Genomic DNA, 26,302 nt, shown 5'->3' with positions numbered 1-26,302 from the left:
GGATAACACATCGACGCAAACAGAATCAAAAGCCCCCTTAATGTCCAAAAACACTGAGCCCATTTCCTCTTTTTTGCGAAAGTAAGCTGAATTTCTGAAGAAAGCAACGCAAGACAGTCGTTCGTTCCTTGCCCTGCGGAAACCAAATTGTGTATCTGACAAAAAACTATTCGATTCAACCCATTTATCTAGCCGGAAGAGAATCATCTTCTCCAACAACTTCCGAAGACATGACAGCATCGCGATGGGGCGATACGAGTTATAATCCGACGCGGGTTTTCCGGGCTTCTGGATGGCTATCACCCTCACTTGCCTCCAATCATCCGGAACAATGTTGCACTCCAGAAACTGGTTGAACAGGCTCAATAAGCGCCTCTTCGCGACGTCTGGGAGGTTTTTAAGCAAATTGAACCTGATTCTATCCATCCCTGGAGCGGAATTGTTACATGAAAGGAGAGCAAGCGAGAATTCAATCATCGAAAACGGGCGATCCATGTCATCCGTATCAGCAAAAGCATCACGTAGCTCTTGTTTCACCGGCACCGAATCCGGACAAACTTTCTTTGCGAAGTCAAGTATCCACCGCGATGAGCTTTCACGATCTTCATTTACGGACGACGCGTTGCGCATTCTTCTCCCGACGGTCCACAGAGTTTTCATTGAAGTCTCGCGCGATAAACCTTCAACGAAAGTGCGCCAATATCCACTTTTCTTCACTTTGACCAGTTTCTTGAACTGGATCTCGAGCGCGATGTACCGTTTATGAAGAACGATCGAACCGTGTTTCCGAAATTCTTTGAAAGCGGCGGATTTCTTGCGATAAAGTTGGGTACACTCGACATCCCACCACGGACTGGGTGGTTTCCTACGAACCGAAGCTCCTGGCACTGGCCGGCTTTGTGCCTGAAGAGCGCTGTCAAGGATCAAACTGGGATAGAAACTCGTATTCTTCTCGCGGGGGAAGTGCTTCTATCGACATTACACCATCAATGATGGCCTCCGCATATGTGCCCCAATCGATGTGCTTCGTGAGGTCATATGAGAGGTCGATAGAAACAGATTGATAACGTCCATTGGAAATCGAGACTTCGATCGGCAAATGATCACTACCATGGGGATCTTGGACCACCTTCCAAGTACAGTCCAACGATAATGAGCTCGAACAAATGGAAAGATCTAGACGGCTATTTCTTGCTGGAGGAGCCACTCGTGTAACTTGTCATGTATTCAAAATTGACATATTAAAGTCGTCGCAGAGGTCGTATATCATTGTTGAACGGTTGTCGTCGTACAGTTCCCCCCAGCCTGTTCCGTGGGAGTTAAAATCTCCCAAGAGCAACCGTGGTTCGGGCATAACCGAGCAGATGTGCGAGAGATCTCTACGAGATATCGCGGTGTTTGGAGGAAGATATATCGAGGCGATACTGAGGTCTTTTCCTCGAATAGTCACCTGACATGCGACAGCTTCGGTGCCAGACATCGGCGCAAGATCGACTCTATAGAAGGAGTGCTGTTTTTTGATCCCTAACAACACCCCTCCATATCGATTTGCCCGATCGCGGCGGATTATGTTGAAATCAGGAAATTGAAGGTTCACATCTGGTGTTAGCCATGTTTCACATAAAGCAAAAGCATCGCATTGTAATTTGTTAACTAAAAATTTAAAAATATCTAATTTTGGAAGAATACTTCGACAGTTTGTCTCCATCTGTTTATTATTATTGATCATACACAACTTCATTGCGTGTGTTTCTCGCTACTCTCTTTCTTTTAATCACGCTTTCTTCTGATTCAAATAGCACGCATATTTCTATTCTCTCGTAAATCAATCTTTTTTTTCAAGAAGTGTAAGAAATGAAATGACCAACTCAGTTTCAGTTACTTCACAAGAATGTTTGTTATACTGAGTACTTATACTGTAGAACTCAGTACGGATAGGAACTTTTCCAGAAAAATGTTCAGGCTGTTACGTCTGCCTGTCTGTGGTTAAACTATTGGAAACAATCAAGTAACTATTGATTTACAATCAAAAACTTTTTTTTCGTTTTCCACTAATTTTAGTTATGCCAAATAACTTTTGTTCTAGCATTTTTTTTATCAAAGGTGATTCCTTCCTATTTAAATCTTTGAAAAAAGTCGTGGGAAAGAGAGGGTTAACTCAAAATCAGTCAACATCGCTGTTACTAATATACGATCACGGGCACTTTAAGCGATGTTCCCATCATGTACTAACTTTCGTTCAACTTGACGAAATAGCATCAAATACATTCGACATTATAAAGGTGTCCGAAATTCAAAAAAACCTAGCCTTCAATGACTAATGATACTTTTGCTTTTCAGAAGTTTGAAGGTAAATTATTAAAACCAAACTAAAATTGGACGATTGATAATCTCCAGCAGCATATTATTTTCTGAAATCAACCTTCAGAAAAATAACTATTGTTTTGGGAGAGCTGCACTCTCAAATTATTCCGGCCATCAGTAGTTTTTTTTTCCTGAGAAATAATTACCGATGTTTCGGCAATGTTTAGCGGAATCTCGGTCAAATTTTTACCGTGATTTGTCGACTGCATTACCGAGATCTAGGCTGTTGGATTCCCGGCATTTGTAGAGTTCTAAATTTTGGATGTGCTGAGTCATATCACCACTTAAGTTTAATTTTATTTATTTGATATTTTTGTTGGAAAGACACTGTGTTTACAAGTAGTCGGTTTTATAGCCCCACATCTTAATATTTTTCCTTCTTTAACGTCTAGTATTATTGAAATTTTTCTATTTGAAAAGGCCCACAGGTTGTCCTGGCATAGTTGCTAAAAACTACAAACAAGCGCACTAACAGCAACATGGTCGGAAGGTGAACAACAGGCTCTAAACTTTTCTTTGTGCTCACCAAAAAGCGTTCCCGAAACGATTCAATCTCGGCAAGACGGCAGACATGCAGTCGTGCCATTTAGCATGATTCCCATGATAGAATCAGGGGAATTTCTTACATAACACAATTCAAACACGCCAGCATCTAAGACATGACAAGTAATGTCTAAGGCAGACTACAAGAAATCAGTAGTAAAATACTCAAATTGTAGTAAACTAGAACTTGATATTTTTATTCATACGACCCATTTACTCATCATCATCTCCTAAGCGATGTACAACTTAACTTGTTGCCAACATATATTGCACTCGACTTTTTTTATGTCCTTTATGGAGGCTACGCTACGCCGCCATTAATCGCTGGGTCTACCTCTGCTGTCTAGTTGGGTTCCAGTCTAATGCTTGTTCACAGATTTCGTTTCCACCTTAACGTGCGCGGTGGCCACTACTGACGGTGCTTATCTGGGACATGTGACCCACCGAATTGAATATTTATCCTTAAATTTGATTTTTAACGCCAAAATGGCGTAGAAATGTATTTGAAAAAATACTAAATTCATATTCACTAGCCAAAAATACTAAATTACTAAATTCATATTCACTGGCCAAGTTGTGCCAAACGGTATATAATGGATTCCCAGTGGTACATATGGCAAAGACGAACGCTTCGGTGGTAATTATTCTCAATCGGTCCTCGCATACTTCTACCCTTTTTAAATCAGTTTCATACTTGTGCCAATCTAGTGATAGTCGTTTTTCATAATTGCCGTTTGGCATAAGGTCATTTGGCATAATTGTGATTTGAGCTGTGTAATGGATAAGTAAGATTTTTTGAGCCATTCAGTTGGTAACGGAATTGTACGGCGTGACAAATTAAGAATAGAGAAGCTCCCTGTCAAAACGGGACCATTTGAAATGTTGACTTAATGAAATTGTTGATATCAGCATTAAATTAAATTGACATTGGTGGCTTGTTTTGTTTTTCATGTAAGGGCAAGCCAGAAAATTTTCACCGTGTTGGACTCGCGATTTGTTTCATCAAACTGTTTTCATTCATTTATTTAGTCTACATCTAAACAGATAACACTGAATCAACAATTTGACGCCACAATGCACGGTTCGAGGCCGCATCTCTCCATCCTCGGATACGCCCCACGCTCGCCAAGTCGTTCTGCACCTGGTCTGCCCATCTCGCTCGCTGCGCTCCACGCCGTCTCGTACCTGCCGGATCGGAAGCGAACACCATCTTTGCAGGGTTGCTGTCCGGCATTCTTGCAACATGTCCTGCCCATCGTACCCTTCCGGCTTTAGCTACCTTCTGGATACTGGGTTCGCCGTAGAGTTGGGCGAGCTCATGGTTCATTCTTCGCCGCCACACACCGTCTTCTTGCACACCGTCAAAGATGGTCCTAAGCACCCGTCTCTCGAATACTCCGAGTGCTTGCAAGTCCTCCTCGAGCATTGTCCATGTTTCATGTCCGTAGAGGACAACCGGTCTTATTAACGTCTTGTACATGACACATTTGGTGCGGTGGCGAATCTTTTTCGACCGCAGTTTCTTCTGGAGCCCGTAGTAGGCCCGACTTCCACAGATGATGCGCCTTCGTATTTCACGACTAACGTTGTTGTCAGCCGTTAGCAAGGATCCGAGGTAGACGAATTCCTCGACCACCTCGAAGGTATCCCCGTCTATCGTAACACTGCTTCCCAGGCGGGCCCTGTCGCGCTCGGTTCCGCCCACAAGCTTGTACTTTGTCTTTGACGCATTCACCACCAGTCCAACTTTTGTTGCTTCACGTTTCAGGCGGGTGTACAGTTCTGCCACCTTTGCAAATGTTCGGCCAACAATGTCCATGTCATCCGCGAAGCAAATAAATTGACTGGATCTGTTGAAAATCGTACCCCGGCTGTTACACCCGGCTCTCCGCATGACATCTTCTAGCGCAATGTTGAACAACAGGCACGAAAGTCCATCACCTTGTCTTAGTCCCCGGCGCGATTCGAACGAACTGGAGTGTTAGCACGATGTTTTCACACAGTTTTGCACACCATTCACCGTTGCTTTAGTTTTCATCAAACTAGAACCGTTTGAAAACAGTAAAGAACGAATAGTTCTCGTTCCAACAACTCCCGTTACATATCATGTGCTACCTTTGAAGACTGTTAAAGCTGAGGTGAGAATTTCGCATCACATTTTCATGCTCAATGCAGGGTGCTGGATGAAATATCAGCCCACGTCGACTGGGCTTGCGAGGGCTCGCGAACATCTATTTAAACAGAATAACGGGGTATAAAAGTTGCTTCTGAAGTTTGCCGACGACAAACCTTACTGTGACAAGAAGGGCATGGCGACCAGACCCTAGAATGAGACAATCTCTTCTGTTCGTCGAATATGCTTGTTCCTCCCATGCCAAGGAACAGACATAGTTTCGTTATACCTTGCTAACGCGATCATTTAAAGGAGGTGTTATCTCTTCTGTTCGCCTCATACCGGGCAAACGTGTTTTTTAATAGAAAGCATTTTCATCTCTGTTCGCTTGAAACCTAGCAAATGCGTTCATTAAAAGAAGGCATCATCTCCTAGGTTTGCCTTAAATCGGGCAAATGCGTTTATTAAAAGAAGGTATTATCATCTCTGTTGGCATTAAACCGAGCAAAAGCATTTATTTAATGAAGGCATTATCTGCTATATTCGCCCTATACCGGGCAAATGCTTTCATTAAAAGAAGGCATTATAAACTCTGTTCGCCTTATATCGGGCAGATGCATTCATCTAAAGAAGGCATTATCAACTGTGTTCGCCTTAAACCATTATCCTCTGTTTACCTTATAGTAGACAAATGCGATCATGAAAAGGAAGCATTATCATCTCTATTCGCCTTAAATCGGCCCAATGCGTTCATTTGAAAAAGGAATTACCTTCTCTGTTTGCCTTATAACTGGACAAATGTTTTCATCTAAAGAAGGTATTATCTCCTATGTTTGCCTGGGCAAATGCGTTCATTTTAAGAAGGCATTCAGCATTTCGTAGGATAGAACTTTTCCAGATAGTAATGGCGTAGAATGATAATTTTATTTAATTAGACGAAAAGTCAAAAATGTTTATTAAACAGAAGCTTTATTGCGTTTCTCTAAGTAACTCTAATTAGTAAGGTATCTATTCCATTATTAATAACATGCTCCTATATCAATAACATTCGCAAAACAGGCAATTTAGGCTCAATTTGTGTCGTGTTTTGTTGTTATCCGGCGTGCTCACTGCTGAAAAAAATCACAAAAATGAGAAATAAAACAATTTACGCACCAATTCTTTGTTTTCGGATGGTATTGATTTGGGTACATGGTATGAATTCAAGGAGCAGTTCCCCTACATACTTTAATCGGTATCGGTATCTGTGGGTGTTAAAAATAGTAATAGTAGAAAACTACAGATTCGAAATGTATTCGGGGTTCGGGGACTTTCGGGGTAATGGATCTCGAAGAAGTGTCCCATTTGGGGTAATGGCCTTCGGAGTAATGGCATCCGGGTACAAGGTCGGAGTCACCATTTCCTCTCTAGACTTCTGCTGGGCGAATGCATTTACTGAATTAAGGGATCATTTATTCATTTGCCTTAATCCGAACAAACGCCTGAATTGAATAAAGGAACTGTGTCATCTTGTAACTTTTGCCGAGCAAAAACATCCTCTGAATAAAGGAATCTCATCTTCTAACCGAGTAAATGCTTGAATTGAAAGAAGGAACCATGCCATCTTCTGCCTTCTCCTGGACCTTCTGCCATCCTCTGAAAGAAAGGATCCCTCGCATTAAACCTTGAAAATGCCTGATTTGGAAGATGGAAGCATATCGTATTTCGCCGAATGTCGGGCAAATGTATCCTTTGAAAAATGGAACCATATCTCCTCTGATTGCGGAACCCTCCTTAGCCGTGCGGTAAGACGCGCGGCTACAAAGCAAGACCATGCTGAGGGTGGCTGGGTTCGATTCCCGGTGCGGTCTAGAAAATTTTCGGATTGGAAATTGTCTCGACTTCCCTATGGGCCCGGAAGTTATGGCCATAATGCCATTTTTTATAGAAAAAAAATCGTAAAAAATGTTCACTATGGGACTATCGGTTCAAAAGTAATGGCACGAGTCTAATGCTAATATCCTTGAACTTATTCACGTAAATATCCATTTTTCGCCGTATTATGCTGCGTAGAAAATACACTATTCGACTGTCCAACTAGGATAAATAACATGTGATTTTGTAAGTAGTAGATATTAAACTATTTGCTGTTTGTTCCAAATTATAAAACTCAATCTCGAGCACACATAAAATTTTAATTACATGTTACACTTTTTGCTAAATGTGAAAAATGTGATAATGCTTTCGTCTGTAATGAGGTTGTCCCGATTCCCAACGGAGTATTCTTATGAGCAATCACACAGTGTAACATGACTACTTGCATTGCGTAGAATTGTATATTATGCGGAAAACCATACATTAAAAATGTCCAGCTAGTATAAACAAATCCAAAACTAAAATGATCTGCCTAATTGATTTGATATACGTCTCCAAACTATCAATAGCAGTGCTCCACAAAATCTGCTTCTGCAAACCCCCTTGCCCGCGCGTGAAGAAGTGAAGCGCGAAAAGAAATTGTACAGAAATTGTTTCAGTAATAAGCACACGGTTGGTTACGACGGGAAACAGCTGGCGCGATCGTCTTGCGATTTACACTTCTCGGCGTAGTCCGGTCCAACTGTTATTTCTTTACTATTTGTTGCCTTCACTCTCGTTGGATTTGGACGAACAGAAAATTCCATCTCGAATCACCAGCTAGTTTAGAACTTTCAATTTCCCAGTACCATCCATCCACATCCCACCACAGCCATGAAGCTCTTCAGTCTGGACGCACTCGATCACGTGCTCAATCGTTGCATTTTCTTTGTTTTTAAAACTTTTGTTGTGATGCTTTTAGGCGATAGTATCCCAGCAGGTCGGCCCAGCAATTGGGAGGAAAATCGGAAGCAGAGCTTTTCAGGTGAGTCGACGTCGGCAACGTTTTTGTTTATCAATTATCCGTTATTATTCGTTCTTTGGTGCAGCTATTAGTTTAAGTTTCTTTTTTTTCGATTTTGTGTTTCCCAATTGATGTGCACGGCTTCTACTGATAACCGTTTTTCAAGTAACTGATTCCATAATAGGGTGTTCACAAAATAATGCTTGCAAAGTTATGAGTCACAATTTAAAAAATATGCAAAAAGAGAAAAGTAAAAAGTACTTTACTGCATTTGAAAACAATATTACTCGTATGAAGTTGAGTTAGGTATTTTCTTGTGAAAATAAGTTTTAAACGTGCCTGTCTTAGCAAATAAAGCGAAACATTGTTTATGTCGAAAAGTGTAAAATGCATAGAACAACCTTCGACGTATTTATTTCTATCATGATAAAATACCTACATAAATTATTTTTTGAACGCCCTAATTCACACCCGTTCTTGCCACGGACTAATGAATAGATTTCAGAAAAGTTGCATTTTTGCCTTCCTTCCTTCTTCGCCAGGTCGCCGTTCGCGGCGCAACTCGCTCAGCGAAGACTCTCAGCTGACGATCGAGAACTTTGGTGGTTCGCAAGACCAGCTCAACACGATCGGGCGGTTCGAGCGAGAGCGAAAGATCTCCAGCGCGAGTCTCACCTCGGTGGAACCCGTTACACCGGCGCGGTCATCCATAGCCGATGCACGCGGCTCCATTCAGTTTGGGTACGACACGGACTCGTCCGGCAACGAGAAGCAGGACCGGGACACGGAAAAGCCCACGCCGACCCTGCGGCGTCACAACAGCACCAATCTACATTCCAGTGGTAGCGCCGAGCGCGACATCATCGATGGTGACATGAGTTCTGTTGGGTTCGGCGGCGGCGGTGGTAGTGCCGGTCCTATCAGCGTAGCTGATGTGGAAACCACACCGCGCAGGAAAACCTCATTCGCAACGCTGCCAAACAACACAACCACGTGGCAGCAGCAGGCCATCAGCGTGCAAAAGATGGAAGATGTCGGTAAGTATCTTTACCTCAATCAATCGTTCCAAGTGGCGGTGGTGGCACTGTGCAGCCTGATTGACATCCCCGGTACCTTACTTCAGATGACAGCCAGCCGGGCTTCGAAGATGCAACCAAAATATCCACCATCAAGCTGAAGCTGGAGGAGAAGCGACGGCTGATCGAGCAGGAAAAGCGACGGATGGAGACCGCCTGGTCTAAGCAGCTTCAAACGGTTGGAAAACAAGCCTTTTTACAAGCTATTAACAAGGTGAGAGGGGGCTCCTTTCCTCTAGATTTGAATGCTTCTCATTTAGGAAGTGCTAATCACAATCTTTCTCGTAGATGGTATGTTGTACATGTGTAGTATATTTTCTTGGTTTTGGGACTTATGTACTGTACATGTATGCCCTTTGTAGCGCTGTAGTTGTGTATCTTATTGTATGTGTGAATTTTATTTAGGGTACATTAGTAGTGAATGATGGTGTTAATGTGTATTTTCAGCATAGAACGAAAATTTCGACAGACAATCATACAATTTCAGTAACGAATGTGTTTTTACTATAATTATTCAAAATTCAACGGAACAAGTGAAAAACAACTTCATTTGAACCAAGGGTTTGGGAAGTATTTTTACCAACAATTCAACTGCATTACAAAATTTAATGAGTTTAATTGTTCAGTTTGAATCAATCACATAGTAAATTATCTAACCATACAAGAGCACAGTGGGATTTTGGCAATATAATATTATCATGAATGATTTTTTAGAGTGTGCTGGGAATATGTCTTCTTCTTATTGACATTACATCCCCCACTGGGACATTGCCCCCTCGCAGCTTAGTGTTCATTAAGTACTTCCACAGTTTTTGACTGTGATGTTTCTAAGCCAATTACACATGATACTTTATGCCCAAGGTAGTCGAGACAATTTCCAAACCGGAAATTGCCTAAACCGGGCACCGGGAATCGAACCCAGGCACCCTCAGCATGGTCTTGCTTTGTAAACGCGCATGTTACCGCTAGGCTAAGGAGGGTCCCGTTTCCTCATTTTTAAACAGTTATTAAGATACTTATTTATTTACCTACAACTTAACAAAGATTTTTTTTTCCATAATTTTGTATAATAACCTTACAAATGCAATACTGCCGTGCCAAGCTTACAGGGGTTAGACAAAAAGGTTGAAATAGGTAAAAATTTGTGAAAATTCCATTCAGAATAACTTTGCGTAGAGCAATCCAATTTTGATAAAATTGAAACCATCAGAAGCGGACACTCTTCTAGTATACTGTCACCATGCAAAAGCTCAGATTCGTCTTTGGCCACCGGAGATGTTCCGGATTTTCCGAGGGTATGTTTAAAATGCATTTTTTGTACTGCTTGTCATTTTATGTGACGTTTACTTCCATCCAATGAAGCAATGAAGATGATGAACGATGCTTCAGCACTAAAAACGAAGCATTCCTTCGTTTTGAACGAATTTTCCAAAGCTTGCTTTGCCATCATGTTTTATGCTTTCCCAAGAAACTAGAACTAATATGCTGACCAATGCTGGCATTAGATCGAAAATCCGTCAGGTATACGCAGACATATAGCCATTTCCGTAAAATGGTTCCGGGGACATGATGAAATGATAACAGATCGGAATAACGCAAATATGGGTTTCTATCTCCATGGCTTTGCAAGACGATGATTACAGAAACATTTCCAGGTTGATAGTATCCACTGGCACCCTTATAGCAGGCTCCAGGGGCCTTCGAGGAGGGGCCGGTTTTTGAACCATCGGGAACTATGGGTGTTTTCCCAATGTTTTCCCAAGAAGATGATAATAAAATCTATATTGTAATAGGCCAATTTGTAATAGGTTCCGGGTGTTCTGCGAAAGTGACATATGTACAGGATGTATGGGTCATCCCGTACCGTTTTCACGGAAATGGCCATATCTCTGCGTATCAGATCATAAAATATTCACTTTCATGAAGCACATTCACTCCGACTTTTGACATTCGTGTTTTGATTATTCAAAACATAGAATGACTACTTACTCAGTTTACTTCTTCATAAATTCATTCAATTGATTACCACTGAGTATGGTAACTGCGCGCGAAAAAAACAAAATTAGCCTTGATTATATTGATATTTGACGCTAAAAATGCCCCTCAATTGAACGTCGGGATTAGATCTATGTGTGTATTTATTTAAATCATCAAAAATGTGTTCAGTTTTACGATTATTTAATAATTTGTGATTTTTAAATAAATACTCACTGACCCATATTCATTCTGAAAATTGACGGTGCAGAGACGAATATGAATATGTTTAGAAGTGAAGTGACAAAGAAGGCCGATGGGCTTCATAAAAAATAATCGAATATTTACAGCTCTGCTGCGTATACCTGAAAAATTTTCTATCTCAGCACAAAATCGTATATGATGCAACATAAGATGATAAAGTGGAGGCGATATACGTACATATAGTATGGGGAAGTATCTATATGGCCTCCACTTTAGCATCTTATGTGACATCATATACGATATTGTGTTGACTGGGAATAAAACATGATGGAAGCAAACGTCATATAAAATGACAAGCAGAAGAAAAAATGCATTTTTAACATACCCTCGGGGAACCTGGAACAGCTCCGGTGGCCAATGGCCAATCTGGGGTTGCGTTTGGATACGCATACTAGAAGAGTTTCCGCGTCCGATGGTTCTGGTTTTATCAAAATCGGATTAATCTACCAAGTTATGCTGATTTGAACTTCAAAAAATGTTTACCTATCTCAACCTTTTTGCCTAACCCCTGTAGTTGTCCAATGTCGTTTTTGCCTTTCTCGTACAACAAAGTTGTACCGAAAATCTATATGATTGCTCCAAAAAAGAACTTTTGATAGAAGGCCCGGAGACCCATAGTGTTATATACCGATCGACTTAGTACGATAAACTGAGGTGATGTCTGTATGTGTACACATTTTGTAGACACACCTTTTGGAACTTAGCATTATCCGATTTACTCGCAACAAGTTGCATTTAACGGGGGATGCAGTCCCATTGTTTGCTATTGAAAATTGTCGCGATCGGACAATGCATTTCGGAATTATTGAAAAATCATTGTTTTTTCTCAAATGTCGTCCCCCCTTGGAAAAAAAAAAAATGGGAAAAAACATTTTTTTTAGCATTTTAATCAATGCAAAAACGTGCAAAATGATCGAAAAAATGTGATCTATTCCCATAAAGAGCTTTTATGACCTTTCTAATGATATATATCCGATATATTTTCAATATATTTTATAATGCACGAGAAAGGCATCATCACTGCTAGGTGGATTAATCTGGGTATTTACGATACCATTCCCATTGTGCTGGCGGTGCCGCATTTGCTCAGACAAGTTATTTCTCTATCAGACATCATGGCTAGGCTTGCCAGTAATTCTTTCAAGTTCTTAAATCTATTGATGAAGGTCATCAACTGAAAACGATATGGGACATTGGGACAACTATGTTTAGAACGGCAGTATGTAAAAACTAACGTAACTCAAAAAATGATGATTTTAAACCCCTTCCTCCTTGTGTTAAACTTTTTGAATCTGAAAAGTTTGTTCGGATCGCCACCATTCACGCTTTACTTAATTTATGGATCATCTCATATACATATGCATATAAAACTGCCAGAATTAGGACTGCAGATGGTACTCCCGGCAGGGTCCCATTTCCGGCACAGACTCAAAAACCAAAAATTGAAACATTATTTTGCCAAAATCTTCCCTAATCGTGCGTGCTCACTCAGGCCTGGTAGCGGGTCACTTTTTAGTGACTTTGTCATTTTTTTTTCGGATCAGCCACTAAAAAAGTTTCTTTTTTCGACCTCAAGTCACTAAAGCATTAGCATTAGCATTGTTACGGTGTAATTCGTAGATTGGATACTAGTGATACTCATGTTTTACTTTTGAGATCCTTATCTAGAATCCTATCAGAAATCAAGAAGGGGAGTGGTCCTTGATTCAGTCTTAAACAAAAGTAACAAAAGCATGATGATTACTACTCCTGGCCACGCCCATCTTCACCGTAACTAGGGAGAGGAAGGAAGTGTTGATGTAGTACTTGCTTAGCGAGAGGCCACCGACTTAGCGACACCCTCATAAGTACCACGGAGTTGGATAATGAGGAAGGTATTCGTTGGGTCAGGATTTGCCTGTAGCTGGCAATGTAACTGTGGTAGATCTTACCCCGTAACACACCACGTAAAGGTGTATACCCAGCATTACGAGTAGTTCCTTTTTTCGACCTCAAGTCACTAAAGTCACTCTTTCTCTGAACAAGTAACTAGGGAGTGAGTGCTAGTAATGGACCCCGTGCGTATAATGGACCCCCTGAACAAAAACCAAAAGTTAACGCTGTAATCAACGATTTCCTGCAAATTTCCATTGGATAAAGTTGCTTCACATATCAGGGTAGTTGTTCCATGCAATTGTTTTGGCTTGGGATACTAAAATTAACTTATATTACCTATCTTGTAAAAGTAAACACGTTAGAGGGTCCATTACTAGCACACAAGAGGGGTCCATAATAGGCAACATGAACATGTGGAAATGGAACATGTAAATCAAATGGGGGGGACCATAATACGTATGTAAACAAACTCTATGTTGCGTATTATGGTCCCCGGGTTGGCCATAAAAGGCAATCTGGCTACATTATTTTAAAATACTTATTTTAGTAGTAAAATTGAATATTTTAGCATGTCTTATGTACGAAACGCATTGCTGATAACTGTTACTTGTCATCTGGTGCTACAAAATGGCAATATATTATGAGTCTGACTCTAGCGAAGCGATTGAAGCAAATTTCCGTCCTTAAGGGGTCCATTACTAGCACTCACTCCCTATTTTTAAATATTTTCGTTAGGTTTCGTTAGGTATGCGTCGTCGTCGTTGATGCTTTATTCATAACTGAAATGAAATGACGGATCTAGGAAATATGACCACTTAGGACTTTTTGGCCCCAAGGTTGCTATGAACTTCTCTGTGTTTTGAAATATGCTATAAAACTCGATGTTCTTATTGGATTTTCAACGGTGATCAATTGAAGGGGTTCTGTGTCACAGCTTATGGGCATATTGTGATGCAAACAGAATAAGCACAGTGGATTAAGCATTTAAATAAATATATCGAGGAAATCCTTTGTGAGCGAGGGGTTGCTTAAATGCTTATTAGTGCATATCTAAAACAAACAAGCTTTTTAATTGTTTTTTTATAACAAACTAGTCGAACCTTCCCGATCTTGATCGGGTTTGTTATTTTTTGACTTAACTGACAATCGTTTTGTTGATTGCAACCTCGCACTCTAGAACGATTTCAGTTCGAACTTAATGGTTTTCTTCAGAACTCATGAAATCGTAGTATTTTTACATTTTACTCAACTTTCCAAGCATGATGTTTTATCTTTTTATATATAAACACGACTGATCCCAAGACAAATCGGTTAATGAGAAAATCTTGCAAATAGGTCCATCCGTTCGTGAGTTATATTAGTTCAAAGGAAATGAATATACATTTTCATATATATAAGAAGAAGGGTGAGACGAGACGAGCCAGCCTTGGGCTGAAAGTCTCTTTAATAAAGATATTAAAAAAAAGAAAAGAAAGGTGATATATCTTCTACTCATAAGATTAACATCCGTAGTGATTCAATTTCATTGTTCGAACACTATTCTAGTTTAAATCTGAAGCCAAATAGAATAAAGTCGGTGGTTCCCTCAGCAGTGTTCTTTTCATGTTCGGATAATTTTCAATTAAATGAAATAATAATGGTTTTGCTAAGAAGGGGATTGATCCGTCGATAAAATGAATCATACATACACCAAAACAATTGAAATCCATCTGAATCTTTTGATTCATTTGTGATTGACATCTGCAGAAAATAGAATTGAGCTTAAAACTTAATTGTTATAAAAAATGAACCTAGAACAGCTGCTGGGAAAATGCATGATTCAGATTCATCTTCAATTTAATGCTCAAAACAATTTGAAACAACTGATTTAGCTCTAAGCACGTAAAAATATCTATTGGGACAATTTGTAACTCTGCTCAATACTTCAATGGATTTTTGGGGCGAAACATTAATTACGTAAGGGATATCCTCTCTTGTAAGATTTTTTTTTCCATATTTTTTTCCGATAGTAGCAAACTTAGTAAATCATTTGTTTAAGAAACTGCATATGTCCATTTTACACAATTTCGAGGAAACAACAAAAAACTGTTTTTGAACAAATTTGCATCGAATCTTTCGATTTCTTTGATACAGATCAATATTTTTTGGCAAAACTCGACACCCTGGGGCACTTCCAGTGCAAAAACTGTAAGCAGTACTCCCAAAGTACGTGCACATATGTAGATTATCAAACAAATGATTTTTTTTTAGTAAATCTATAGGGTAACCATACCCTTAGTGGAGGTAGCACCAATAGTGGAGATAGCGGGGTTTTAATGCAATTTTTCATAATTCCTGTTAAAATATCCTGTTAAATGCTACTTAAATATCCTAAGATTTCGCTTGAAAAACTATTAAAAACAATGATTTTCCTTAAGGCTCAAATTATCGTCATCCAGTCATTGACGAGAAAGACAGCCACGTGCTCGTAACACCCCCAGTAATAAAACCACCCACTGAGGAGAAAAAGCAGTCTCCAGTTGGATGGGGGAAGTATTTTTATTTCAAAACTACATCATCCAATAGCGAAGATATAATTATATCCGGTGGATCCTTCATTTGGTTGTATTTCGCTTTTGTTTAAAAAAAAACTGCCTTTTGCAACATTTTTTCCCAATCGAAGGTTTACTCTCACGCTCTCTTATATATAAAAGAGCGTGAGAGTAAATCGTCGATTTCCCCTCCTAGAAAAAAATGTTGCTAAAAGCAGTTTTTTTTAAAACTAAAGCGAAATACAACCAAATGAAGCATCCACCGGATATAATTATGTCTTCGCTATTGGATGATGTAGTTTTGAAACAAAAATACTTCCTCCATCCAGCTGGAGCCTGCTTTTTCTCTTCGGTTGGTGGTTTTTTTTACTGGGGGTGGTACGAGCACGTGGCTGTCTTTCTCGTCAATGACGGTAATTTGAGCCTTAATTAAATTGACTCCCTTGCACCTATTATAGTGGTGCAACTGTACCAATAGTGGCAAGTCTCATAATGTTAAATAACATCAAACTCATTTTTGTTAGCAAATTGATTAGTTTATCTACTGACTCCTAAGCTATTAAAGCTATACATTTTTCATAATTATCGATTTTTAAAAAATATTTTCTTTTGTGGATCTACTAATACCTCCACTATTGGTACCGTTACCTTATCTAGAATTTGTTTTTAAAATCGATCGTTTATTGAGCCGTTATCATTTGCCTTGAAGCGTTATGGAACCGTATACGTATTTGTATATATTACAAAGTGGTGGAATTAAATGTAATACTATAATAGTAATTCGTTTTATGACAAGTGAAAACATTCCACTAAACAAGCTCAAAACTATTTTGTTTTGGCACAGTATGATTTTTTTAAATTTATTGCCTCCTCAAATTGACATTTTAATTCAAAAAGATCCATTGTCATCATCAAAAAGATATTAGGGGAGACATAATTGTTGAAAAATATTTGTATAAGCCCTATTAACTTCATACAATAGACATTTTTTTTTCATTGCATCTAAAGGCACTTTGGTTACTAAAGTAACTATTTTGAGCAGCATTGACCGCTACCAGCCCTGTTACAGATGCAATTTCAGTGTATGGGTAGGGAAGATAATAAATTAATAAGAAGTGAATCTATACCGTTTTATCGAAAGACATTTAGTCGAATGACATTTGATCGTAAAGACATTACGACGAAAGGACATTTGGTGGAATTTATATTTTCAGTGAACCATTAACGAATTATGCTAGGAAGTGAATTTTATACTGAACTACCTTATTATTTATTGTGTGAATATTAATTGGAAGAAAGAATATTTAGTGAAAGAAAGAGTATCCATGAAAAGATTAATAAATTCATTTTTGACGAAATGTCCATTCGACTAAACGTTTTTTCGACGAAATGTCATTTGACCAAACGTCATTCGACTAAATGCCATTCGACGAAATGCCCCAAAGCAATTAGAAGCATATGTATGGCGATCGATGATTCACCTTGGAAACTGATATAGTCTACGCCATATTTTTTTTAACATGTACGAGTCTGGGATTAAACCCACGACCTCCTGTTTATTTGAGTAGAGTGGAGCAAGAGTACGCAGTTAGTTTTCAATCGAACATGGGGAATATGTACAATATTTTATGAGGGAAGCTTCTGCATATAAAATCAATGTCAACGACTCGTATATGTACTCTTCTTTTATGTTACCCAGCGGAAAATACATTGAAATTTTTGAAATTCGTCTTAGTAGAACCCTTATCGCACGATACGTGAAAAACGCACTCTTACTCCACCGGTGGGGAATAGTACGCAGTTTTCCAATCATGTGTTTTAGGTATATATTTTTACAAATAATAATTAATAACAATTATTTGATGTTCATTGAAAGTATATTATGGATGGTTTAAATGGTAAATTTTGTTGTTTTTACCCAAATTTTCTTTAACTCCAGCTCTATTTTACTAATTTTGGGATGTTTGCGAAGTTTTGTCGTCACAATTGCCCAGAATTTTTCAATTGGGCGAAGTTCCGGTGAATTTGGTGGGTTCATATATTTTGGCACAAATTTAACTCCGTTAGCTCGTTTCGAGCGTATTGGCAGGGCGCCAGATACGGCCAAAACAGAGTTTATACTTTGTGTTTCCTTATGCATGGTAAAAGACGCTTCTTGAGTCACTCTTCGGTGTAAATCGTACCGTTGAATGTTCCGGAAGTAGTGAAGGGAGCGCTTACTTCAGCACATCCGCAAATCATCCGCCTTCTTCGCCAATTTTGATAATTTTTTCGTTCGGACATCCTCCGGAATATCAAACTTAGACTTGGCAACGAAATATTCTTGCCCATGAAGTTGACGGAAGTCAGCCTTGACGTAGGTTTCATCTTCCATCACGATGCAACACGATTTGGTGAACAACTTCATGTAAAGTTTCCGGGCGCGGGTTTTTGCAGTGGCGTTTCGCTTTTCATTACGGTTTGAATTTTTTTTCACCATGTAAACATATAACCTAGCACACTTCTTGGTTTTCTGCACAAAACCAACCGACACCTTGGACTTGTTAGCGACATCTCATATGGACACGTTTTGAAACTTCTTGAGCTGTTGTACCACTCCTGGTCATTTTACTGTCCATTGGACCATTCACTTCCTTCATTCGAACACTGAGAATCTCCCTGGAGATTCTCATTAAACGAGATATGTACAGTTGCATTTGCAATCCCAAGCTTGTTAGCGATCGATCGGTGGGACACCTTCGGATTTTGATGGTAAATGCACAAATTCTTTCCCCTGGCAATTTCTTTTTTTGACGACATGATCGGAACCACTACTGTACACGGAAGAAATAAACTACCCAATAGTGAGTTTAATTCACCCAACCTCGAACATCCGTACGGGAATCCAAAATTGAGTATGTAGGGTCGAAGTAGTTTGCCTTTACTCCCATGTTAAAAAAGTACCCAACGGAAAATTGATTTACCCAAATGTAAGTTTAATTCACTCAATCTCGACCTCAGGTAATAAAACTCAAAATTGGCTTCCCGTATTGAACTGGCGTCGTTGGATTGTTTGGCTTTTTTGTTTTTGACAACAAAAGAAAGAGTGGATGGAAGAGAAGAGAAAAAATAACTCAAAAGTAAGTTTAAAATTACTCAATTTTAGGTACTTTTTTTCTTCCGTGTATGAATAATTATGAAACTCTGCAGAAGTAAACAATACACTATGAAATTTTTTAGGTTTTTTACTCATACGGTTCAAAAGTTACAGAAGATTTCCGGTGTGCAATTTTCCATCGAATACATACACCATTTAGATGTAAAACAATACCCAGGTAACCATTAAATTGGCATTATATGCGCCTTTACGGCCACCCATGAAATGCCTTTAAACCCTGTAGTCGCCTTAAAAGCTATTTTAATGCAGGTTTTGGACCAATATAAGGCTGCTTAAGTGGCTTAAGTACTTTATCCTACTTTATCGATAAAGTACTTTTGCTGAGTAGCATTTATTCAGCATCCGAAATGCTGAATAAATGCTTATTTTGAAAACAGGAAAACAAAAAGATGACATTTTTTCTAATTCTGTTTGTATTTTTTTATATTATATTGTTATTATATTTTTATATTCAAATGGAACACAATTTTGTTACTCTCTTCGAGCGGGATTCTAATTCGCGCTCTTGCCACCTGTCGCTGAATTTGTCATCGCCCTTACCAACTGGCCCATAAGAGAGAAGTGGTAGTGGGAATAATTTTGTCCAACATAAATATTGAACCCCTTCAGGAACATTGAAACTTAATCTAACTCATCTCAGAATGCAATCATCACAAACGTCATACCGAGCTGCAATGAAACAGCTACACAGCCTATAATCGCATATCAGTCCCATCTTTGCTGAATTTCCTATTCATATGCGATTGTGGATACTACAGTAGTGCCGCTTTGAAGCACCCATCGAACATTGTGCAATGCAATAATAAGAAGTAGACAAACTATGTAATTAGTGATAGGGTAACGACAAGTACTCTTGTCAGTGGTCGGAATGGAAAAAATATTGTTTATGTACCGATTTCTATACTCAACTGGACAAATAGTCCCCGCTTCAAGTACACTCATTTAAGGCTTCATGACATGTCATTCAGAATGGCTGCCTTGCGGCTTACCAACACAGTCAAACAATCAACCACCCCACCCACCCCGATATGCACAGACAAATTTAATTCATATATTGCCTACATAGCTGACCATCTTCTCACTAAAAAAGTAAATCTGGACTTACTTCTAAGTTCAATCTATGCGGGGATATGATGATATTACCACATAGCGCTAATTTAGGGAAGATATATAAGCAAGTGAACAAAGTGAAAAAATTCCCCCCAGTAACGCATTATGCCAACGACGTCGCCGGCTTCAACAATCTGCACGTCGTCGGTAGCGTCGTATGCAAGCAATCATTGATCAGCAGCAGACAGTGATGTCGATATGAACTATTGTGAAATCATAGCGGAAACATGTAAAATATCGATTTAATTAATCAATCTTTTCCTAACGCATTATGTATTGATGCTATAATAATATCTTATTGATTCTGTTTTGGGGTGCATTTCAAAATTGAAAAATCGGAGCAAAAATGATTTTGCTATTGGTGCGTTTGAGCAGCTGGCAACAACGGTTGAGGATGTAAACATAAACAGCCAGCATCGTGAAAACATAATTCATAAATATTCACCTAAACCAAAGAAAAACTGATGCTTTTCTGGCAAATTCCATCAGTTAATCCCATACTTAGACTGTATAGATTGATACTGTTTCTAAGTTGGGCTGAATTCTTCCGAATGCGTGCAATGTTTACTGTTGTCGGATGTTAACAAAAAATGAATCCCACGTGTATGCTTACTGAATTGGTATTGAAAGTTTCCACCACTACAAATCCATGGTTGATGATTTTTATGATACAAACACATAGCAATTTGAGTGTCACAACGCTTCACCTTAAACCTGCAACATCACCGCATAATTCTTTAGTTTTCAACAAACTGCATTTTAAACTGTTAAGAAATTGTTTCCTAAGTCGTGAGTTTTGTGAAAACGAGTCTTGGCGAGAATATCTCCCGATACTCTAATACTGAGTCGTTGAATAATTTAATTTTAGTTAGAATAACCTAATTTTAGTTCTAAATGTTGTCCAATTGTATATGGTTCCATATTGGAAAACGTTCGATGTATGAACACTAAATGTTTTAAAGTGGCACTAATGTAGCTGTTTCATTGCAACATTGCAATGTTGTTTTTCGAGAAGTGCAATGAAACCTTGCTAGTACTTGACAGGGTAGATCCGACTATTGAGATGCCTAGTGATGAATTGAAAAAAAGGAGGGTCTGGTAGCCCTTATGTAAAAAAATGTGCTTAATCCTTCACCAGAACATTATATAAAACTATTGGGGACCAAGTGAATGCTTGAGTTACTGAATATAAATTTCATTTATTCTAGTAGTACACTAGTGTTTTTCCTAACAAATCCGTTTGCACGTTTTACAAAGAGAATAATTTACATATCATGACATCTCTAAATATATTCACATTTCACGTTTTTCAACTGTAGGATTGAAACAATATGAAATTATTCATTTAGTGCTATTGCATATAAGTTTAATACATATACTTGATGCGTATGTCGATTTATAGTATTATGTAGTTTACTAAGGACATTTTTACTACTTTCTATATTCATTCCAAACAAATCGTACCTCCAATGTGGTGATGGCATTTACTCCTGTGGATTACAACGCCCTGTGTACATATGTATTACGTCTCACTGCCATTCAATGTCGACAAACCAATTGTACAATGCGAATGAATCCCAAATCCCAACCAACTCTGCACCACCACCAACTAAAATCGCGGGAAAACGGGAATTCCACCACACCACACGTCATCACACCAAAACCATCCCCTAGCAGGGCAAGGGTGGCGGCAGCATGTCGGAGTCAGACGCTTCCAAAGAGTCCCCCGAGAATGCATCGACGACAATGGTGATGGAGGACAGTATTACTGCTACCACTACTACCACCAGCACCGTAGACCGTGCCGAACGACCGTGTTCTCTGAAGGTAATGGTTCCGATGGCAAATCTTTCCCATTTCCTATCACGTGCTTCCCGCTTACCTCCACTCGCTTCGCTTCAGTTTACTGGAATTTGAACCTTCAAGGGGTTAGAAAAAATGACCGAATTTTGTCACAGCCTAAATTTCTTTCCACAATAAGCAACTGATTAAAATATTTTTACATTTAATGAAGATTGAAAAATAAAAGTCAGCTGCTTATTGTTGATTTAACAACTTTCGACCAATTTTTGAAAAATTTCAATTTGGACTAATCTTAAAACGGTATTTTCACCTAACCCTTGTGATTAAGCTTAATTTTGTTTGCGAAACATCTTTTCGTTCGTTCTTCGTTAACTTATTGGCGCTTCTATTGTTTGCTTAGTGAAGATTTCGTTGCCTATTTATGATAAGAAAAAAAAATGCATGACGCTTAGTTCAAATAGCTTAGGCTTAAGCTTAGTTTTGCAGCGATACGATATCGCTTCTCTTTTTATGCCATATATTTTTACACGATGATCAATTGTCTTTCGTAACAGGATCTAGATGATCAGAGTAAATACGAGTCGAAGTGGAATGCACAAATCATCGAACCGAAGAAAACGCCAGATTTGGAGAACATGGACTTGGAACAGTATCAAGTAATTAATATTTTTACTAGCCCTTATTATTTTGTGAAAATAAGTCTTTGAGTTCGTTTTTGCGTTTGTAAGCTTGCTAACAATTTTCCAAGCATATTTTCTAGCAAGTTTTTAGTGATTTAACCCAAGTTTGCTAGAGTGATGAAAACGAATTTAATCAGAACCATTTAATCATGTGAAAAAAAAAATGATTCGAATAACATGGCCACTGTCTCTAATAACCGCATCCTTTCGCTTTCTTCTTCTCGTATGCTTGTTCCCGTTTCATGTTTCATTCCATTGCTCCAAAACCAAAAAAAATCTCAATACGATCCAAATCCATCCGACCGCCATCCCACATTGAAATGAAACGCTTCGTCCTCGAACCACCATCAAATCACAAAATATCAATAACCTCAAACCAAAAAAAAAACACAAAACAGCAAAGTATATCAAAAATGAACTCCAACCTGCACGATATCCAGGCCGACATTCAGCGTCTCACCCAGCAGCAGACTCAAATCCAAGCGCAAACCCTCCAGGCCCAGCAGTTATTGCATGCCCAACAGATTGCGAACCTCCTGAATCAGGTAAGTCGGAACTCACGACCATTGGCATTGCGTGTGTAACTCGGAATAACCATAATTCACATATTACGATGCATTTAAAGTTGATATTTCCACTCAATAAGTTGTAATATGTACATCGATTAACTACTTCGTATCTGACACACATTTCTCATGTTCCATTTCTGCACATTATCAAAAACCAAAAATCTATATACATAAAAATGATTTTCGGACTGTTTGAACCTTCTTCTTCTTCTTATTGGCATTACATCCCCACACTGGGACAGAGCCGCCTCGCAGCTTAGTGTTCATTAAGCACTTCCACTGTTATTAACTGCGAGGTTTCTAAGCCAAGTTAACATTTTTGCATTCGTATATCATGAGGCTAACACGATGATACTTTTATGCCCAGAGAGGTCGAGACAATTTCCAATCCTAAAATAGCCTAGGCCGGCACCGGGAATCGAACCCAACCACCCTCAGCATGGTCTTGCTTTGTAGCCGCGCGTCTTACCGCACGGCTAAGGAGGGCCCGTCTGAACCTTATAGATTCCGAAACTACTGAACCGATTGGCGTGAAAAATTTGTTTGCAGAGGTTTTTGGGGCCGGGGAAGGTTCTTAAGATGGTTCGAGACCCATCCCTCCTTTGAAAAGGGGGTTCCCATACAAATAAAGCAGAAATTTCTGCATAACTCAAGAACTTAGCAGAAAATAAATCAATTTGAGGCGAAACGAAGTTCGTCGGGTCTACTGGTAGGAAATAAAAGTTAAAACGCGATCGTTAACCTTCATGTCTGAGTTCATCGTGCTTTCTGAATAGGGGAAACTGCCAAATGTTGAACAGCTAATTTTGTCGCCTATTGTTGAACTTTCATAAGAAATGCACGTGGGTTCAACAATAGGCGAAAAAATTAGCCGTTCAACATTTGGCGAATTACCCTATTCTTTAAAGCATTTGGAAGGATGTGGAGTTTTAAAGCAGAAATGAATAATTGGATCCTATTAGATCTACCGTGAGAGTTTCTTATTTTACGCGGCTCCTACTTCTGCGCACTTTTACACTAAAGCTTTTTTTCAATTTTTATTTACTTGTGTTTATATTACCTCAATCACTAGGTCAAAACACCTCTATCTCTACCCGCAACCATGTACTTCGTCTTGTCTTGTCGTCGCCGACAAAAGCCTCCACTACTCTGCCGTAATCTGAAAAAATGACGTATACGCCAAATTACAACATACTAGTTTTCCATTTTTCTACTACTTTCACTACTCGTTAACACCATTTTCGGAAAATGGTAAAAACGTCACTTTTTCAGATTACGGCAGTAGTGTCCTCCTGTGATCGATTCCAATGAGACCAAAGCCAGCAGCATATGCGACCATGCAATGATAGTGCCGTTCCTGCACGCCAGATTTTCTAATTTCGCCCTTGAGTACAATGCTGAGCGATAAATTCGAAAGTGCAATCCATTTAACCGTTGTGTGGCCGACAAATTAAGCCAACCCGGGTACCCACAAAACTAAAATGCTTATATCTCGGGCAATTTTTAACCAATCTACATAATTTTGGGCTCATTCGATTTAAAACTTCTTCTTCCATCAAGCCGTTATCGGGATGGACCGATCCAGCCACTTTGCATACCAGGAAATCCGGATTTCCAGGGACATGTCCTACTTAGATGATTTTGTTCGTTGATTTCGGTAGGTAATCTGCAATATGGGTTTCAAACTTCTTGAAATTTCATCAGCAGATTGATCTTTTTTGTTTTGGGTCCAGCAGAAATGCAAACCTTCAATTGGCGATTCCAGAGCAGGTTCCTCGAGGGGTCATAGGTGGCCTAAACATTTTTCAATGGAACATCATCAATATGGATATCAGACTTTTTGAAATTATTTCAAGCGTCATGACTTCATGAGTCCTTATAAACAAAGGTTCAAAGGTTCTGAAATCGATTTCCTAGCAAGATGAATGTATAATCAATGTAAGGACCACTCATTGACCCTCCCCCCGGTGATCACCAAGTTGTCCACCAAAAGATTACAGTCGGAGAAGTGATCAATTCCGGAAATTCGTCCTAAACAGCTGTTCCTCCAGGAATTCCTCCGGAAGTTCCTCCGGAAGTTCCTCCGGAAGTTCCTCCAGAAATTCCTCCGGAAGTTCCTCCAGAAATTCCTCCAGGAGTTCCTCCAGGAATTCCTCCGGGAGTTCTTCCGGGGTCCTCTAGGAATTCCTTCGGAAGTTCCTCAAGGATTTCCCCCGGGAGTTCCTCAAGGAATTCCTCCGAGAGTTCCTCCGGAAGTTTCTCCAGGAATTCCTCCGGGAATTCTTCCAGAAGTTTTCAGGAATCGTTTATTAAAGCAATCTGAATTAACTACGAAAAGTGATGTGATTTGTAGAACAATATCAGGAACACTTTCTCATTTTTGCTAATGCTGACCGAAATGCTACACCGAATTTTCCTCAGGAGCTGTATACTTATTACGTAAGTACTTATGCAATTTTGTTACGCTCTGTATAATTTGTATGAAAAAAATCTAGAGTTCTATTACTATATTCGCTCCCTCACTCGATGGAGAAACTGGCTTGTCTAATCAGTTTCTTCTATCCTATTTCAATCTTTTATTTATAAAAACTCACAAAACTCACAGTATTAGCAAAGATATTGCTCTCATTTTGATACAAAAATTGTTTCGTGAACCAGTTGCTACTTTTTGAGGACGAATTTTAAAATTTGTCCTTTACTCTGGATGTACCGGAATTCCGGAGGACCATTTAGTGGAATTTGACTCTCACGTTTGTTGGAATATCAGGTAGTGTGCGACGCTTCGCTGTAGATCGAAGATGGATAGGAGGTAGGCGCCAGTTGGTTGTAGTTGCTCTTGGGTAGATTAAGGAATATTGTTATGGATGTATTGTAGATACCTATTGTTGAATAAAGAGAACTGCAGCTACTGGTAGAAGTATCAGTCAGTAGCCTGCCGTGGTGTAGAGAGGGAACTCTAGTATTTGTTGTTCTTTGTGAGGGGGTTCCCTTCTACGGCCAACAACGTTGCTAGAGCAAATGTTGAGCTTGAGCTTGATTGACTGCTCGTAGTTGCCACTCCATTATGACCAGATCAGCTGTTCTTGCACAGGGAACCAACAGATGTTTGCTTGGGACTAGCACACATCTTCAATGTACAAGTACTAGGTGATCTCATTTGTTTGGTCGTGCGCCTGCCACGTCAGAATGCAGGAGGGGAAGGGGCCGCCCACTGCAAGCCGAATATACCTCTGCACTTGTCACGAGTTCATGCGGAATTTGTTGGAATTTCTGGGTTAGGTTGGAGACTCTGCCTCTCCGTCCGTCTCCGTCCGTCTTGGATAACGAGCGGCCAATGTGATAGGTAGGAGAAGGTAACTGATGGAATTTCTAATTGGATGTAGGAA

The 26,302-nt window shown here is 39.4% G+C and overlaps 1 protein-coding gene across 34 annotated transcripts in view; it reads left to right on the top strand.

Annotated features, from left to right (window-relative positions):
• LOC134225499 (patronin) overlaps positions 1–26,302 on the top strand; it is a 303,747-nt gene that overhangs the window by 217,671 nt on the left and 59,774 nt on the right. For 14 of the 34 annotated variants that reach the window (XM_062705629.1, XM_062705645.1, XM_062705633.1 and 11 more), the window contains 6 exons: positions 7,836–7,898; positions 8,420–8,914; positions 9,001–9,167; positions 21,539–21,691; positions 22,222–22,323; positions 22,746–22,892. In XM_062705629.1, coding sequence (XP_062561613.1) covers positions 7,836–7,898; positions 8,420–8,914; positions 9,001–9,167; positions 21,539–21,691; positions 22,222–22,323; positions 22,746–22,892 — 1,127 coding nt within the window. The remainder of the gene's footprint in view (positions 1–7,835; positions 7,899–8,419; positions 8,915–9,000; positions 9,168–21,538; positions 21,692–22,221; positions 22,324–22,745; positions 22,893–26,302) is intronic. The other 20 variants (XM_062705651.1, XM_062705650.1, XM_062705628.1 and 17 more) reach the window with 15 other exon arrangements.

This window comes from Armigeres subalbatus, chromosome 3 (genome assembly GCF_024139115.2).
Source record: "Armigeres subalbatus isolate Guangzhou_Male chromosome 3, GZ_Asu_2, whole genome shotgun sequence".
Lineage (NCBI taxonomy): Eukaryota > Metazoa > Arthropoda > Insecta > Diptera > Culicidae > Armigeres > Armigeres subalbatus.
Note: the sequence above shows the minus strand (reverse complement) of the source record. Positions and strands in the feature narration are given on the sequence as shown.